The following is a 13,107-nucleotide window of genomic DNA, read 5'->3' as shown; positions in this document are numbered from 1 at the left end:
CCCCACCCCAGTCATCCCATTTATCTTTTCTTTATTTATTTATTTTAAAAAATATTTATTTTTTTATTTGGCTGTGCCGGGTCTTAGTTGTGGCACAGACTTAACCTGAGGCCTCAAAGACATGTTTTGTTATTTTCTTTCCCTCCTTGAAACATGAGTTTAAATTCTGGCTTAAAATCTGGCTCACATGCAAAGGGCTTCCCAGTTTATTCATAATACTGGCTATATAACTTTTTGAATTCCCTATTGTGGGCCAGGCACTTTATTATTTCTGATCTTCACAATTATACATTAGAGCTCCTCCTTTTCTTTCTCAGACGAGAAAAATGAGGGTCAGAGAAGTTAAAGGACTTGCCTAGTCTGCTGAAGAGCAAGGAATAGAACAGGCTCTTTTCTTATTCTGGAACCAGTGCTCCTAACCCTGATTCAATGCTGCCTCCTTTTCTGGGTAAGAGAGGCTTTTGGGGCTGGTGGAAGGAAGCAAGGAGAAATGCAAGAAGAGGTTCTTAGATGCCGGAATACACCTGATCGTGTAAAGTTCACCACTACACATAAAGTTTTTTTTTCAAGTCATTGAACGGATGACATACTCTACCGGCCATCTTGGTTGTGGCAATCCCAATCCTTTTTTATTTTTCTGTGACGACAACCAAGGGAATTAGGCAAAGCTGCCCTACCCAGATATCTTAAGGAGCACCAGGAACACCCCCGGCAAAGAGCGCAGCTTTCCCGCCCGCCGAGGTCCGGGGCGTGGGCCATTCGGAGCTCGGCCACTCCCGGGCTTTGCTCCCAGCTGGCGGGTCTGCGCCGGCAGGAGAAGGGATCGGACGGACCCCGCCGGGCCCCGCCCGACTCCCCGCCCCCTCATTTAAATACGCTGCGACGGCGGGTGCGTCGAGCTCGCCGCGGACTCAAGATGGCGGCGTGTGGACGTGTACGGAGGATGTTCAGCTTGTCGGCGGCGCTGCAGCTACTGCTGCTCGCGGCGGCCGGGGCCGACAAACTCCAGGGCCAGGGAGGCCACAGCCCAGGCCAGGGCCCGGGGGCCAACCTTCTGCCCCTCGGAGGGCAACCTGGAGGCGGCGCTCTAGGGGGTCAGCTCCAGCTGCCTCAGTCATCTCAGTTGCAGCAGCAGCAGCAGCAGCAGCAGCAGCAGCAACAACCGCCTCAGCAGCCGCAGCCGCCTTTCCCGGCGGGTGGGTCTCCGGCCCGGCGGGGCGGATCAGGGCCTGGCGGGGCTGGCGGGGGCTGGAAGCTGGCGGAGGAAGAGTCCTGCAGGGAGGACGTGACCCGTGTGTGTCCCAAGCATACCTGGAGCAACAACCTGGCGGTGCTGGAGTGCTTGCAGGACGTGAGGGAGGTGAGGAGACAGGACGGGGCCGGGAGGTCCAGGCCTGCTGCGGGCCCGAGGGTGTCGCCGGCCTTGGAAGCCGCTGACGACGGTCTGCTGCTTCTCTCGCTTCCTCTGAGCTGCGCTCGCTCCTTCCCTCTCTGCCCCTCTCTACCCGGCGCATTCCAAGAAGGGGACCCCACCCCCACCTTTCATTACCTCTGGGTGCGGGGGTCTGGGACGCAGACCCCAGCTCCCGGCTGCAGTCGGCGAAGGCCCAGAGCGTGTTTATATTTGCTCCGGTCTTTTGTGTGATGCTGTAAGCGCGGTGGCTCCTCGGTGAAAACCTGTTTAGGATTTTGCCATCCGTTTCGACTTGGATAATTTGTAGCAACCCTTTTAAACATGAAAAATGGTTGGCGTACTTCAGCTGTTAAAGAATGCCCTGCTGTTTATTGGCAGTAGATAATGTTTGTTTAGGTAACTGGTTCTATTCTGATGTGTATTGTAGACAGCAACCAAATTTACTGTCTTTACCCTATTCTTTTGTAATTCAAAAATTCCTATTATTTACCAGCTGCTGAAAGTAATATATGCTTTTTTTTTTTCCTTCTTTTTCTTCTTCATTTCTTTTGGTCAATTTGTAATGAATCTCAAGTGTAAGCTGTTACTTCAAGTGATTTAGAGTCCCAGAGCTTGAAAAGTTGGGGCAGTATTTGAAGATGGATTGTGGGGTCTTTGCCTTTCTGACGTCTGAATATGATTTTAACAGTACCTTTTAATGCAGTCTAGGTTTGATGTTGTTTGATGTGATTCAGTTAAGTAACAGAGAATTTCTTCTCTGTATTTAATGCTGCAGACTTAAGTGCATTTTTGACAGTTATCAAAGTTTGGGAGCAAATCTGGTAGGGATACTTTTTTTGTAAGGTTTAGGTGTATAGAATTAGGCCCAAAGGTTGACAGGTAGAATAAAGCCACCGCTGGATACAATTTTATTTGGGAAGTTGTTAAGAGAATTTTCTAAGGTGTTCATGGTCATAGGAAAACCACTGGCTTGTTGAAAAATGCTAGTCTTGGCAGGTTTTTTCCCCCTCATCCCCCTGTGATATTTGCTCTGGTATTCCACGCAGAGTAATTCACAGGAGGAAAAGATATACATGCTCAGGAGACAGCGAGAAGGGAAATTTCTAGAGCCACCAGAAATGTGGGGCCTTAGATGACTTATCTACAGTTTGAAAACTATGAAGATAATCCCTTGTTATTCTTTATTCTGCAACTACTCCTCTAGTCGATAACAGCTATGATTCGTAATTCTGTCAAGCTTCCTGAAATTTTCTATTTGGCCTTCGAGGATATATAATAGATGCTGTTCTCTCAAACTAGGATCCTAATATTGAAGGCCAAACATTTGGTTAAGCAGTTTGTGGTAGAAACAGGATGTTATTAGGGAAAGTGGCAAAAAGTGGCCCATTTAAGGAATACATGTCTCCTTACGTGCATTAGGGACATTTGGAAACAGTCACTCACAGGAGCAGTCTTCCTTTGTCATGCATGTAGAAGTGTGTAGCAGCATATACAATCTGTAAATAACTTAGCTTTGACCACTTTTGGAGTCTTTTTAATTTGGTAGGTACTATCTTTCTTGCATTAGTTAGTGTAAAGATCCTGGTCTGAAAATGTAGTCCCTGCTCCACCTTTGACTGTAAGATTCTCAGCAAGGGTATTCTTTTGGTAACTACATTTTTCTTCCTTTATAGGGATTTAAACTCTTTGAAGGTAGTTACTAGGTCCTGTATTTCCTTTGTAACTTTTCAGAGTACCTTATTCAGTGCTGAGACTCAGTGAATAGTGTTGACTGATTGAAGGTGAGTAAGCTAATGGAGCCCGTTTTATGCTCTAGAGAAAGAAAAGGTGTCATGTAAATTGGAAGAGGCAGTTTGGGGGGGGGCAGGGGTTTCCAAATTTCCAATTTAATTAGTTTTCCTCCAATTTTATATACATAAAAATTGAAAGAATAGTATCATGAACAGCTGTGTATATTCTTTAGGAGGTGGAGCTATTTTTAAACTACTTCTTTTTTTCCTTTAAAGACAGCAAAAAGAAATTTTATTCCACTCAGAGAATTAGTTAAATCTCAATTATGTGTTTGAAAGAGCATAACGATTAAAAAGTAAACTAGCTAGGCACATTTGAGGTGAAAGTGTGGAATATGTTTTGTATGTGCTTTTTGGTAAGTAGGACAGTTTGATAGGAAAGTAGACATTTGTGCTTCTTTATCCCTTTGGATACATATTTGGGGAAGATTGTTCTCTGTGTTCTTGCTATTAGAATTATGAAAAGACAAAGCATGTGAGTATTTAAATGGTAGTATAGTAAACCACATTTTTATTTTGAAACAACGTGGGTAGGTTAAGTCTTAAGTTCAGATATTTTAAGGTTCTCTTTAGTGTTCAAAGTTATGTACTAATTCACTTAGAGAATCTATATGAAGGTATTTATACTTACCTTTAAATAATTTCAGTGGATACTTTCCGTTTGTCTAATGCATCATATGCCACCAAATTAAAATTTTATGTGTGAACTATATTGAAACTGTACATAGACTAAGATTAGTTCACAGCTTTTTCTCCTTCTGGCCACTATTTTAAGGTTATATGTTGTGGGGGATTCTTTTTTTAACTCTGTCAGCTGAGTCATACTTTTTAAAAGGTGAAGTATACCCAGCGGGTCCCCTGTTACATAGTGGGTATATTAGCAGTAATGATGGATAGTAGTCCTGGTTACGTGTGTGTGTATGTATATGTAGTTAGTAGTAGTTCTAGTCATAAGAATATATAACTAGAAGATATAAGGGTAAAAAGGAAAAATACATCCTGGGCTGTTCTATCAGGTGGAGAAGTAATACCAAAAGTATTACTTGTCTGGTATTTGATAAAGAGATAAGACATGCTTTATGTTGAGAGTAATTTTAAAATAGTTTACATATTTTTGGCTGAAATGACCAACAGTATCTTTTTCTTTTTTTTTTTAAATAGATTTATTTATTTATTTTTGGCTGTGTTGGGTGTTCGTTGCTTCGTGCGGGCTTTCTCTAGTTGCGGCGAGCGGGAGCTACTCTTCGTTGCGGTGCACGGACATCTCATTGTGGTGGCTTATGTTGTTGCAGAGCACGGGCTTTAGGCGCGCGGTCTTCAGTAGTTGTGGCGCACATGCTCAGTAGTTGTGGCGCACGGGCTTAGTTGCTCCATGGCATGTGGGATCTTCCTGGACCAGGGCTCAAACCTGTGTCCCCTGCATTGGCAGGCAGATTCTTAACCACTGTGCCACCAGGGAAGTCCCGACCAATAGTATCTTGTGTTTAGAAGTTGCAGATGGAGATGTTGGTTCTTTAGAAGTTTATTAGTGATGTGCATAGTTTTTCTTAGGTTGTTTTTTTTTGTTTGATTTAAAAAAAGAAACAAAAAACTTTCTAATATGGAAAATTTCAAACATAAACACAAATAGAATGGTATGATGACTCCCCACATACGCATCACACAGCTTCAGCTATCCTCACTTTTTTTTTTAAATCACAGGGGTTAGGAGAATGGATATTTTAAAGCAAGTTCCAAACACTGTCATTTCTGTTATAAATACTTCAATGTGAGTCTCTGATAAGGACTTAAAAAAAAAAAACCAGAATCTAATTGTTATTTTTTAGTATTTGAAACCATTGTGAGTATTTTTTCTGAATTTCTTGGTACTTTGTCTTGATATATCAGTTTCAGGTTATAAATTTGTGACCACTATCTCTAAACTATGCTCAGAGTGAATGCTTTGTAAATATTTATTTTAGATGGCCTATTTTACATATTGAACAGGAATTAATATTTCAACATTACAAACTGTAAACTTACTTTCAAACTCATAGGTGAACATTTTCTTATTCTATTCTTAGCCTTTCTCTTAACTGTACGTATCCTAAGATAGTATGCCATAATGTCTGTATTATCTCATTTATCCTGTGAGGTGAATAGCGTTATTATCTTAGTTGCGAAACAGGCTCAGATAGATGAAGTAATTTGTCCAGTGTTATATCCTAAGTTGTAGGGGTGGTATTCAGCAAGTTCTCTTTGTCTTCAAAGATTGTATTCTTTCTAATCTGCCATGGATGGTTGCAGCTAGGGAAACTGCTAGTATGTGGCTGTTGAGAACACCAGGGGTTCATAAGTACACACAAAAGGAGAAGAGTCACCTGGAATGAGAATCTTCTTTTCTTCACTACCAAGAACAACTGGGTAGGAGCAGCATCTTTGCATTGGAGTATTGTCGATTTCTCAGGTGGACAGACTGGCATTATTAGACAAAGCTAATTTAATTACTAGTCTGAGTCCATTACAAGTAGAGTTTCTGCTTCATGAAAAGATTTTCAGATCCCATTTCACCTTAAGCAGAATTTGTACTGGTATAATGGAAGAATTTAGATATATTCCCCTACTATTTGTATTGAATCAATGGAACACCACAAAGAGTAAACTAGGACTAGAGCTGGCACTGCCATTAACTAATTCTATGACTGTGAGCAAGTCAGTTTACCACTCGAGTCTCAGTTTCCTCATGTGTTAGATGAGAGGCTTGGGAAATAGTACAATTTACAATTTCTAAGATTCCTATTATTTAACCTTTATGAGTTGTTTCCTGTGTATATTCTCTGTATGTATGTATTTTATAGTTTCTAGGATTTATATATGTGACATCTCCTGGTTCCTTATTCATTCACGGGTGAAATAGTGAAATGGATAATGCAAACAGCAGTTAATCCAAACATCGTTTGGCTTTAGGATACATTATGATTGTTTTGTTTGAGCCAATATGGAATTTCCTCCTATGCTGACTCTCAGTGGTTGGAAGCAGTCTAACCACATAATCAAGGCATTATTTTATTTTTTATTTTTTATTTTTTGCGGTACGCGGGCCTCTCACTGCTGTGGCCTCTCCCGTTGCGGAGCACAGGCTCCAGACACGCAGGCTCAGCGGCCATGGCTCACGAGCCCAGCCGCCTCACGGCATGTGGGATCTTCCCGGACCGGGGCACGAACCCGTGTCCCCTGCATCCGCAGGCGGACTCTCAACCACTGCGCCACCGGGGAAGCCCCTCAAGGCATTATTGATCCCCAATTATGCACTTATCATTGTGGAAGAACACTAGTACTTTAAGACACTACCATTGCTTACAGTTGGTTTGATAAATGGGATTGTGATCAAGAAACAGTTATATAAGAGAGTGTTCATCACTTGGTGTCACACAGACAAGTAAATTCTTTAGGGCAATGAAAAGAGCACAAAATTAGGATTTAGACTTGGATGGAACTCCGCTCTGCTACTCTTGGCTTAAAAATCTTATCACTTTTTTTTACCCTTAAGTAGGGACAGTTTAGCCCTGTTGTAAGTGAAGATACACATGAGTTCTTGAGTTTGATGTGCTAGTTGTATTTTTCTTTTTTATGTTAAACAAAATATGTTACCATTAAAGTAGGCCGTACTAACACATACCACCAGAAATCATCTTGCTTATCACCTATGGTACATGCTTTGGAAAATTCTAAGACTGGATTATCGCTTAAGATCCTTCCAGCTCTGGTACGTTGTGATTCTGTCATCTGTAGAAATATAAAACATTGCAAGGGAATCATAAGCACAAGTGAAAAGGGAAGATGCTTTGAGAAATTAAGGGGGCTGTACTGACTGTACTGAAGTAGAGAGTCTGAGAATTTTTTCAGAGTCCAGATTATAAAGGGTCTTGCATACACCGCTGTCTTGTTCTCCAACTAAAGCCCAGAAATGGGATGTGTTTTTATCCCTGAGATAAAAATATTCCCCCCCAAAAAAAAAAAAAATATTCCCCCAGATAAGTGAGTTACCTGTAAAATAGCACTGTCACTTATGGAAGGAACTTTTTAAGAAGCCTCTTGATAAGACTGCTTTACAGTATATAGTTGCTGAATAATTTCATTGCTCTTTGGAAGAAAATAAAATACTCGATCAGTCCAAGAGATAAGATGATACGTTTCTTCTAATGTATTCAAAACAAATTTCATCAGCAACAATCCTCCCAAAAAACTTCTCTTGCTTATATGAGAAATGTATGTAGTATTTTAAAAAGAAGCAGTTAAAATGGCTTGTAGGATGTCATGCAAATTAGTTTTTCTTCCTTCAGCAAACATTTATTGAATAAATACTGTGTACAAGACACTGTGCTTAGTGTTAAAGGTTACAAATATTGATTATAGCTAGCATTTATCGAGGGCTTTTTGTGTGCCCTGCCCTAAGGGACCAGATGTTCTCTAGGTGTTATATCTCATTTAATCCTATGAGAGATATATCATTAGTATTATTTTAATTATTACTATTTTTTAAATGAGGGAACTCCCTCAGGGCCAGTAAGTAGTGGAATTGATATTTGAAAGCAAGTCTGTCCAACTGTAAAATGGCTCTTTCCCCCTCCCCCTGTGCCTGTGGTAGTCACCAGCTATATATGTTGCTACTGAGCAGTTGAAATATGAGTAGTCTGAGTTGAGATGTGCTGTAAGTGTGAAATGCACACTTGATTTTAAAGACTTAGAACACACAGGAAGGTAAACTATCTCAATTTTTTTGGGGGGGGTAGGGGTGCGCTGCACAGCTTGCAGGATCCTAGTTCCCCCACCAGCAATCGAAACCGGGACCTCAACAGTGAAAGCACGGAGTCCCAACCACTGTACTGCCAGGGAATTCCCGTCTCAGTTTTTATATTGATTACATGTTTGAATGATAATATTTTGGATATATTGGGTTAAAAACATTATTAAAGCCAGTTTTACTTTTTATTTTTTAATGTGACTACTAGAAGACATAAAATAATATATGTGGCTTCCATTATATTTCTGTTGGACAGCACTGATCTGGAAGAAGAAAAAGGTATCTTTATTAAAACTATAATACAAGTTATAAAGTAGTAAGTACCATAAGAGAAGGAGAAATTAAATGCTATGCGCATATGGTAGAGGAAATGGTTGGGAGAATCAGAAAAAAACTCTTCACTGCTTTTCAGTTTTAAATTGATGTTCATATCATGAAATTCTTAGTTTAGCCACCTTAAAATGCCTGGTTAATAGATGGATGTCATTTTCCTCATGCCGACTTTATGAGTTGTAAAGGGGTACAGTAGCTCCTTCAGATTAAGAGGAGCTGAACTCATAAAACTGGAAGCCCGCAAGTGACTCATCTTTATTTGATTGAGTTAGATATATTTAAAACTTAAGAAAGAATGTCAAGTGATGGCCCTCAGAACTGTGCCAGTACTAACCCTTGTATCTGCATTAAAATAGAGTGTGGAGGAACAAGAGTGTGGACTGGAATCTAAAAACAATGAATTAAGAGAACCAGACATGTATTTTCATTCAGTTTTAATAATTTTACTGAAATTAGAATATTATGTTAGATCGACTGCGTGGTGTTTACAGTACCTATAAATTCTCCTATTGAAGCCTTGAATAACATTATAACTCTATACAGGGGGAGTCATAGTGAAAATGGGTACTTGGTTGAATTCCTCGATCTGTATCCTTGTAAAACAGAACAAAGAACAAACTCTTAAAACATTTTTGTGTTCCTTTAAAAAAAAATAACAAATGTGATGTATAGTTAAAATCATAAGGAAGATAAACAGTGAAGTGAAATGATATGTGAGAGAAATTAACCAGGAGAATGTGTGTATGTTATAAATCAATTCAAATGCAGAGTTACCAAAAAAAAATGAAAGAAAAAAATCATGTTTAAAGAAAACGCTCTGATGTCTAGGAAGGTTTCATTTGTAATTTAAGTTAACATAGAAAGACAGACTGCAAGTCACTTAACAGAATTCCCAAAGTTCCTATGCTGGCCAAATCAGCTCTGTAATGTGATAAACAACATAAAGTGAACAAAAACTTCAAGGAGGGAGAAGGGAATGTAATGGAGAATTTTAATCATGCACAAAGTCTGCCATTTGTTAATTAATGCCATCTACTGCGCATACTTGTTGCACATGAAATAATCAGCAGCGATAAGGTCCTGTAGTCACGTGGAGCTCATCATAGGAGGAGCAGTGTGGTGAGTGGTAAAGAGTGGGCTCTGGAACTGCAGTCCTGGATTCAGATCCTAGCTAACTTACCACTTACTGTGACCTTGGACAGATTTATCTCTTCAGCCTTCACTTTTCTTATGTGTAAAATTGAGGTATGAAACCACTCCCACAGGGTTATGAAGAGGATGAAAAAAATTTAAATATATAGAGCATCCATCAAATTGCAGTTGCCCATCAGTGGTCTTTCTGCCCTTTGTTGTTGCAGATGACGTCCTTCAAGATATGGCTTTATGTTCACTGTCTTAAGAGAAATCTGAAGTAAATTGTAATGTGCCACACCTTTTATTATAATCCTTCCAAGGCTTCTTCAAGAAAGCTGTAGTTGAACTTGAAGAGTAGTAAGGTCAAAAACTTTTTATAGGACTTCCCAGGTGGCGCAGTGGTTAAGAATCTGCCTGCCAGTGCAGGGGACACGGGTTCGAGCCCTGGTCCGGAAAGGTCCCACATGTTGTAGAGCAGCTAAGCCCACGCACCACAACTACTGAGCCTGCGCTCTAGAGCCTGCGAGCCACAACTACTGAGCCCGAGTGCCACAACTACTGAAGTCCGTGTGCCTAGAGCCCGTGCAACAAGAGAAGCCACCCAATGAGAAGCCCGGGAACTGCAACGAAGAGTAGCCCCCGCTCACCGCAACTAGAGAAAAGCCCGAGCGCAGCAACAAAGACCCAAGGCAGCCAAAAATAAAAATAAATAAATAAATAAAAATTTATTAAAAAACAAATAATGAAGGTAGTATTTAAAAAAAAACTTTTTATAGAGTCTTTACCAGGTATTTAAAATGTGTACACTTTGAGGTTGTGGAGTGCAAAGGACTGAATTCTCTGGGTAAAGGAATTCAGTTCTACCAAATGTTCTTTCATTCTCTTGGCCTAAATGATGCCTAAATTTGGAATATACTGCCTATCAGACAAAGGAAATCTCTGTTCTTTGATATAAGAGGGAAAAAATTAGTTCTTCTATTTCTGAAGACTGTTGCTTAAAACATCCTCCCTCTGTAGAATGGAATGACTAAGTAACTTTTATCAGCTGAGAAACAGAAGGCATTGATTGTTATCTTTTTGCCCTTTGTAAAACCAGATAAGTATAAAAATCACTTAAACTTTCCTGAAAGTTGGCAACTTTTCAGAGGGAAAGTAATGTGTAAGGACTTTTATGTTGCTAAGGTGGGAACATTTTCTGGCCTATGAAACAGTCTATATTGAGGTATAAATACATAAATTAATCATACATTAAGGACAGCACAAAATATTCTCAGTATGTAAGCCTTCTTTCTGAGGTAATTAGGTAGTAGAGTTAGTTTTGAATAGTTTTGAAATAGGCAAAATTCCACAATCTCGGGACTTCCTGGGGTCCAGTGGTTAAGACTTCGCACTCCCAATGCAGGGGGCATGGATTCAATCCCTGGTCGAACTAAGATCCCACATGCCACATGGTGTAGAAAAAAAAATCCACAATCTCTTATTCAAACTCTGATTTGCTAGGTTAGTACCTGACTGACGTGTGTATAGATAAAAGCTTTTAGTGTGTAGAGTTGTTGGTTTTCTTTTAAATCATTATAAGAAGTTTCAAGAATTTATACGATTGTATATTGATTTTCAACTTGAAAGTATCATCTGAAACAGGAGAAATTAGAGCAGTGAAAGCGGAAGTCAGATGAGATTGGTATGGTTCCCTTCCTCTTTTGGAAACAAATTCACATTCTTTAGCCCATGGTCTCAGGCTGCTTCTCCATTCTCCAGCTCTGCTTCCCACTAGCTCCCTACATGATATCTTACTGGCACTACCTTTCCCCCAAGTCGTTTAATGGTATTGGCTTCCAGAGAGTGCCAGTTATAGCTGTTGAGTTTTTATGTAAATATTTTGTTGGCAAAGATTTTATATTCAGTGATTTGAGAAGTTTCTGCCCCAGACTGTTGCTCATTACCTTTCCCTTTGCACAGTCCACTGCCCCTACCCCCTACCAGTTCTCCTTTAAGCATTGTTTTCTGGCTTGTTTTTACTAGCAGACGGAACCATAAGAATTACTAATATTTGATCATATTTGATTTATAAAAAGCAGTTTCACATGGTTCAGTCTGTTGTTCATCTTGCTCAGATTTTGAGTAAGCAGTATATGCTTCTATAGCAATATCATTGTTTCCTTTTGTATCATCTTGAACTCTAGAGACAGGAGAAATTTAGTCATTGTAGTGTAGGGCTTTCACCTTGGGAGTCTTCCTGAAATTTTTTCCCCAGCTTCTCATTTGGCTTATCTGCCCCTAGGACCAAAAGAAGAGAACCATTGTAGATTGTTTTATATTTTTACTCATTCATTTGTGAAATATTTACTGAGCACTCACTGTAGGGGTTAATTAATAAGCAAGATGATTATTTGGCATTAAAAAAAGGTGACATGAGAGTTTTGTTTCTTAAAAAATAATGTATTCTGAAAAACTTTTCTTACCTCTCTTACAATAGGGGAAATGTGGAACCAGGTATAAATGTCAGGGAAGAACTCACCAAATATACTTGCTTTTTAAAACTTGAGTATTGACCCAACAACCTTCTCCCTAAATATTTAGTTACTCTGAGTTAAGTTGCTAGCTAACATTTAGTTTATGGAACCCCTTAAATCTCATTTGCAGTTCTTGATAATGGTATGTGGTAGATAGGACAGATATCAGCCGTATTTTACAGACAGAAAAACCACAAGAATCAGATGGATTGTGATTTGGCCAAGTCTTGTAAGTATTAAGAAACAGAGCTTAGACGCCAACTCAAGCCTTTTTAAATTTAGAGCCTCTGTTTTTCCGTGTTACCACATTGCTTCTCTGATAATTTTCACATTTACATAAATGATATATTTTCATATTTTTAAATGTATTTTTATAGCCCATTTTTATTTAAATCTGCCAACAAATATTTGAACACATACTGTGTGCCCCTATTTCTTAAAATAATTTTTCTGTTCTCCTCTCCTGGGCGCTAATCTTACACAGGTTAAATTGCTTGCTATCGTCTCACAATCATGAGGCTCTTTTCTTCACCCTCCTCTCCCCACCAACAGTGGGGTTGGGTTTTTTTTTTTCCCCTCTGTTTCATTTTGGATTATTACTATTGCTGTATTTTTAGGTTCATAGGTCTTTTCTTCTGTGATTTCCAGTCTGCTGTTAGTGCCATCTGTCCAGTATATCTTTTGTTTTAGATACTCTATTTTTCATCTGTAGAAGTTTGATTTGGGTCTTACATATATATTCCATTTCTCTCTTCGTTATGTTCATATTTTCCTTTACAACCTTGAATGCATTTGTAATAGCTGTTTTAAAAAGGTCCTCATCTGCTAATTCCATCATCTGTCATTTCTTGGTCTTTTTCCACTGATTAATTTTTCTTCTGGTGGTCACATTCCTACTTCTTTGCACGTGTGGTGATTTTTTTTATTGGGTGTTGGTCATTGTGCATTTTACGTCTTTGCTGAATTTGGTCGAATTCCCTTCAAGAGTGTTAGATTTTGTCTGGCACACAGGTTACATGGAGATCAGTTTGATCCTTTTGAGGCTTGCTTTTAAACTTTGTTAGGGCAAGTCCAGAGCAGCCTTTAGTCTATGTCTACTTTAATTCTGCTGCTGAGATGTGACTCTTCTGGGACTCTACC

At 39.5% G+C, this 13,107-nt stretch overlaps 1 protein-coding gene across 1 annotated transcript in view; it reads left to right on the top strand.

The window, feature by feature from the left end:
• The first annotated feature begins 883 nt into the window (after positions 1–883).
• The window catches only part of GLG1 (golgi glycoprotein 1), a 148,099-nt gene continuing 135,875 nt past the window's right edge, over positions 884–13,107 (top strand). The window contains exon 1 of the mRNA XM_030863363.2: positions 884–1,360. Coding sequence (XP_030719223.2) covers positions 917–1,360 — 444 coding nt within the window. The 5' untranslated portion in view covers positions 884–916. The remainder of the gene's footprint in view (positions 1,361–13,107) is intronic.

The sequence above is a fragment of the Globicephala melas genome, chromosome 19 (assembly GCF_963455315.2).
Source record: "Globicephala melas chromosome 19, mGloMel1.2, whole genome shotgun sequence".
Lineage (NCBI taxonomy): Eukaryota > Metazoa > Chordata > Mammalia > Artiodactyla > Delphinidae > Globicephala > Globicephala melas.
Note: the sequence above shows the minus strand (reverse complement) of the source record. Positions and strands in the feature narration are given on the sequence as shown.